Source organism: Sinocyclocheilus grahami, unplaced genomic scaffold, assembly GCF_001515645.1.
Source record: "Sinocyclocheilus grahami isolate Dianchi unplaced genomic scaffold, SAMN03320097.WGS_v1.1 scaffold26.1, whole genome shotgun sequence".
Classification (NCBI taxonomy): Eukaryota; Metazoa; Chordata; class Actinopteri; order Cypriniformes; family Cyprinidae; genus Sinocyclocheilus; species Sinocyclocheilus grahami.
Window position 1 is genome coordinate 475,093 of NW_015505205.1, and position 5,820 is coordinate 480,912.

General features: G+C 35.3%; 1 protein-coding gene across 2 annotated transcripts in view; it reads left to right on the plus strand.

The window, feature by feature from the left end:
* LOC107565977 (gamma-aminobutyric acid receptor subunit pi-like) overlaps positions 1–3,883 on the plus strand; it is a 27,015-nt gene extending 23,132 nt beyond the window's left edge. For both annotated transcript variants that reach the window (XM_016251331.1, XM_016251325.1), the window contains exons 8-10: positions 87–239; positions 1,176–1,369; positions 2,506–3,883. In XM_016251331.1, the coding sequence (XP_016106817.1) occupies positions 87–239; positions 1,176–1,369; positions 2,506–2,841 (683 nt within the window). In that variant the 3' untranslated portion in view covers positions 2,842–3,883. The remainder of the gene's footprint in view (positions 1–86; positions 240–1,175; positions 1,370–2,505) is intronic.
* The last annotated feature ends 1,937 nt before the right edge of the window (positions 3,884–5,820 follow it).

Genomic DNA, 5,820 nt, shown 5'->3' on the forward strand with positions numbered 1-5,820 from the left:
CACACACACACAGACAGACAGACAGACAGAGAGGAAACTTTATGTGCTGTATTGATGTTTTTACTTACTCTTTAATAATGTAACAGGTAATTACCCAAAGTTGATCTTCCACTTCAAACTCAAGCGGAGCATCTTATATTTCATTCTGGAGACGTACGTTCCTTCCAGTGCTCTGGTGGTCCTGTCATGGGTCTCATTCTGGATCAGTCAATCTTCAGTACCTGCTCGCATCTGCATAGGTAGGAACATAATGCAATCATTAGTTACCACATTAACATGTGATCATCTAAATGCATCAACACCTCCTCAGTATTCAGCAGCTTGATGAATGACACAAATGTCAGAGTTCCTTCTGAAATTACATTTATACAAAATTTGTTACAAAAAAATTCTCAAACACATCCTGACACAACTCATCACAGTTTTCACAAAAACTATTAAGCAGCATAACTGTTTTAAACATTGATCATAAGAAGAAATGTTTTTTGAGCATCAAATAAACATATTAGAATGATTTTGAAGGACCATGAAGACTGGAGTGATGGCTGCTGAAAATTCAGCTTTTGCCGTCACAGGAATAAATTACATTTGAAATATATTAAAATACAAAACAGCTATTGTAATAATATTTCACAATCTTGCTGTTTTTACTGTATTTTCTTTTAATCAAATACAGTGCCTTGGTGAGCATAAGAGACCTCTTTCAAAAAAAATCTTACCAGCCACAAACGTCTGAATTCTTGTCTGAATGTTCTTATATTAATAGTTTCAGATCACATAATCCATTTCTCTAACGACATAGCTAATGCAGTGGATCTGGATTTGCTTTTTCACAGAAATAACTTATGCAACACTCTTGTCTAATAATAGCTTGTTTCTGACCTAACATCATGCTCTCTTCATCACCACAATAACCACCTTCTGAATCCCCATGTAGCAGTCACATTAAGCTCTAACAAGTGTCATTATTATTAATCCCCGAAACACATAAAATAACAAAATTTATTTTGTTCTGATGACTCAATTTAGAAAGTTAGGACAACATTTGGACAAGTTTTGAACAAATACTTGAATATCTAAGTAGGGTCAAGAAAACAACTTTTGGTATTAACATATTTAGAGTATCGTTGTTTCACATAACTCATAACTCAATACTCTTTGTCGTTAACTCATAGGAGTGACCACAGTCTTAACTATGACCACCCTTATGATGGGAGCCCGCACCTCTCTACCCAATGCCAACTGCTTCATCAAAGCTATCGATGTGTATCTGGGCATCTGCTTCAGCTTCATCTTTGGCGCTCTGATTGAATACGCAGTCGCTCATTTCTGCACATTACACCAGCCAAATGCTGCCAATGCATATATGGTGAGAATCTTAAAAAAAAGAGAATGTGGCCTATAAAAAAAATGATTTATGCTGCTTGTTAAATTTACTTATAGCAACACAAATGTTATAGATGTTTATTGTGTTCAATCCATTTCTATGTATGAAAGTTTGCTTCAGTTTAATCCATTTTTGTTGCATTAATTGAAATGTACTATACTTTAATGTATCAAGTCTCAATGAGATCTACAATGAGAACTGTATATAATGTGCAAATGTCACTGCAGTGACATGTGATTTCCTACTTTTGCTCTTCAACATTAACAGGTCTTTCAATTTACTCAAAACACTGACTTGAATATATTGGAATCTACTCAATACAACTGAGCTGATATAACTAAAAAACAGTGACTAACTAAAAAATATATGTTTAATATTAAGAATATTAAGACCACTTACCTTAAAGGAATAGATCACCCAAAAATAAATATTTTCTGAAAATTAACTCACCGTCAAGCCATCCAAGATGTAGATGAGTTTGTTTCTTCATCAAAATATAAAGAAATTTTGCATAACTTGCTCACCAATGGATCCTCTACAGTGAATGGGTGCCGTCAGAGTGAGTCCAAACAACTGATAAAAACGTAACAATAATTGACTAATCCACACGACTCAAATCCAGTCCATCAATTATCAACAGATTTAACTGGAGAAAGCAATATTGTGGATAGAGGATTCACATTTTCAGCAGTGATTAAGCGATGAAGTTTAAAAAAATGTCTTGATGATAGATTTGTTTATTTCAAACACACAGCTTTTGATTTCATAAGACTTTAATCTATGGACTGGAGTCATGTGGATTACTTGTGGATTATTGTGATGTTTTTATTAGTTGTTTGGACTCTCATTCTGACAGCACCCATTCACTGCAGAGGATCCATTGGTGAGCAAGCGGGTTAATGCTACATTTCTGTTCAGAGGAAAAACAAATTAATCTATATCTTGGATGGCCTGAGGGTGAGTAAATTTTCTGCAAATTTTAGTTTTGAGGTGAACTATTCCTTTAAAAATATTGAGAAAAATCAAATTTTTAAGTATAGTAATGATACCATAATGCCCATTAATTGCAGTAGTCGTAACAATAAATCAAACACATTTATGTCTCATCGTTGCATCAGTATGGCCAGGAAATGCAGGAGCGCGAGGATGAGATGAACGGCATCGTCACTTCCATCGGCAGCCGCGCTTTGCGGGCCCGTAAACGAGAGGAGATGCTGTCCCGGATGGGCAGCACCAGCAACCCCACCCCCAGTGAAAGTAAGGAGGACATCAACTCCTCGCAGCCACAAACCCGCTGCACCAAGTGCATGTCGACGGCACGCCAAATCGTGCGCTGTCTGTACTGCTGCAAAGTGGAAAACCCGCACTACATCGACAACTACTCAAGGCTGACCTTCCCCCTCTCCTTCATCTTCATCAACCTCCTCTACTGGACATACTACTTGTACTTCTAAAGCTCCTGTTGTCTGTGTGTGTGTTGAGGGTCAATAGTGACGGATGTGTGTCCCTTTTTGTGTCACAGTTTACCTAGGGGTTTTTACTCTTACATGTCAGCATGCATTTCAGTTCAACTTGAGTATGACTGACTGAGTTCATGTCACCCAAGTATGCGTCATTCCTTGAGGTACGCAGGATCTGAGTGAGTTTGGACTACACAGATATATGCAGATTTGTACCATGTCTACATCTCTGTGTCAGAAATATGTGGCCTTCATTTTTCGATGGAGCTTTAGATTCACGCAAATCCACAACAAAATCGGCCTGGCTGTAAATTGCGATATGAATTTATGATATCTGTACAACAATTTAAAATTGACATGAGTGTTAGTATAATTACTTGTCTTTTAGCACAAAAAAGCATGATTTATAAATCACTGTTGACACAAGCAACAAAACATAAGCAATTCATGAAAGTGAAAGTTGGAAAAATATAATAAGAATGGTTTAATTTATTAATTGAACTTCAGAATCGTTTCAGCATGTTTGACAGCTATAGTAATAATAACCGGACCAAAGATTTAATGTGTATCTAATGTTCATAATTACAATCTGAATTCATATGAGCACAAGTTATGCATTGTTTTTGGGGCATATACTGTATGTATTTGCAAATTCAGCAGTCATATGTCTTGAAATCAGCTGCCAAACAAGGATCAAGCTGTTTTGACTAATTTTCTCCTGGTGATTTATCTGTGTGAGTTGTATGGGAATATTCTCTTAGGGATAGAAGCTCTGATTATGAATGATTCTGTATTATTTGCATGATCATTTATTTATTCTGCTGTATATTGTTGTATTTGTTTATTTATTTTTTTGTGAATGAAATGCTTTTATCTGATCTAAAGCTCTTTGACCTAGTTAAAGTTGGGCCATTAAAGGAATAGTTGACCCAAAAATGAAAATATGCTGAACATTTTCTCATCCCCAGGCGATATAAGATGTAGATGAATTTGTTTCTTCACTGGAACAGATTTGGAGGAATTTAGCATTACATCACTTGCTTACCGATGGATCCTCTGCAGTGAATGGGTGTCGTCAGAATGAGAGTTCAAACAGCTGCTTAATTTCCGATGAAGAAACAAACTTATCCACATCTTGGATGGCCTGAGGGTGAGTCATTTTCATTTTTGGGGGAACTATTCCTTTAAAAACTGCACTACAAAATTTTTGATAGCAGAATATTTTTGTGAAAATGCCAATTTGCTAATGGCATATTCAACACTGACATTTCCAAGACTTCTTGGCAGATTTTTATGCATTGTTAATGTTAATTGCTCTTATTTGCATATAGTTTTTTCCCACTGTCAACATGTTTTGTTATCAATATGTTATAGAGAATTGCCGGTTTGTATGACCTTTTTCACAAACATGTTATTCACCTGACCTTTGTGGGTAAACCTTTTCTTTTGCTGTGAATGTCATACTTCTTACAGGTGAATATATTTTGTGCTCAAGCTGTACAAATATTTTTATGTTCTCCTTTTGCACTGAGATTTTGAATTACAAAGGCAATATTACTTTGCCAAGAAGCATTTTGTTTTTGTATATACTGACTGAATATTGCAAATGATGTTGACCAAATAATATTTATTATTAATACTGTTATTTTAATAATGCATGAAAGTTGCATACCATAGTTAGAGAGACAACAGGCCATGTTGCTATGTTTTCCATGCATGAGGAGTTCTGCATCTGTTTCCACGGATTTGGACATAATATACAGTTGTACAATCCATAAGACTGGCTTTAAAGTAATCTGTTTCAAGACAGAACATAATATTTGTATGAAAAAATAAATTTTAGTTGTTCTTTTGTACATTTATTAACATTTTGACAAATGTAACTGCCAGGTTTCTCTGTACTGTACAAAAACAAATAATGGTAGTGACATTTACAAGTTGTAATGTCCTGCCACAAAATCCTTCAATGGCAGTGGCTTCTTAGAGTCCTATGATCCCTTACTGATGAGTCGGTTCTCAGTATTCTAAACCTAAATCTAAAATCAACTCAGTACAGAAGGACACACTTGGCAATACATTTGTCACTGCAGCATATTACTGCCCTTAGAATAGTATGTTGTCAGCGCTGATGCCAAAAACTGGTCTTTAGCACTTACTTCCAGAAATGAAAATAACAGTTTGTTCGGGAATATTCTCTTAGGGATAGAAGCTCTGATTATGAATGATTCTGTATTATTTGCATGATCATTTATTTATTCTGCTGTATATTGTTGTATTTGTTTATTTATTTTTTTGTGAATGAAATGCTTTTATCTGATCTAAAGCTCTTTGACCTAGTTAAAGTTGGGCCATTAAAGGAATAGTTGATCCAAAAATGAAAATATGCTGAACATTTTCTCATCCCCAGGCGATATAAGATGTAGATGAATTTGTTTCTTCACTGGAACAGATTTGGAGGAATTTAGCATTACATCACTTGCTTACCGATGGATCCTCTGCAGTGAATGGGTGTCGTCAGAATGAGAGTTCAAACAGCTGCTTAATTTCCGATGAAGAAACAAACTTATCCACATCTTGGATGGCCTGAGGGTGAGTCATTTTCATTTTTGGGGGAACTATTCCTTTAAAAACTGCACTACAAAATTTTTGATAGCAGAATATTTTTGTGAAAATGCCAATTTGCTAATGGCATATTCAACACTGACATTTCCAAGACTTCTTGGCAGATTTTTATGCATTGTTAATGTTAATTGCTCTTATTTGCATATAGTTTTTTCCCACTGTCAACATGTTTTGTTATCAATATGTTATAGAGAATTGCCGGTTTGTATGACCTTTTTCACAAACATGTTATTCACCTGACCTTTGTGGGTAAACCTTTTCTTTTGCTGTGAATGTCATACTTCTTACAGGTGAATATATTTTGTGCTCAAGCTGTACAAATATTTTTATGTTCTCCTTTTGCACTGAGAT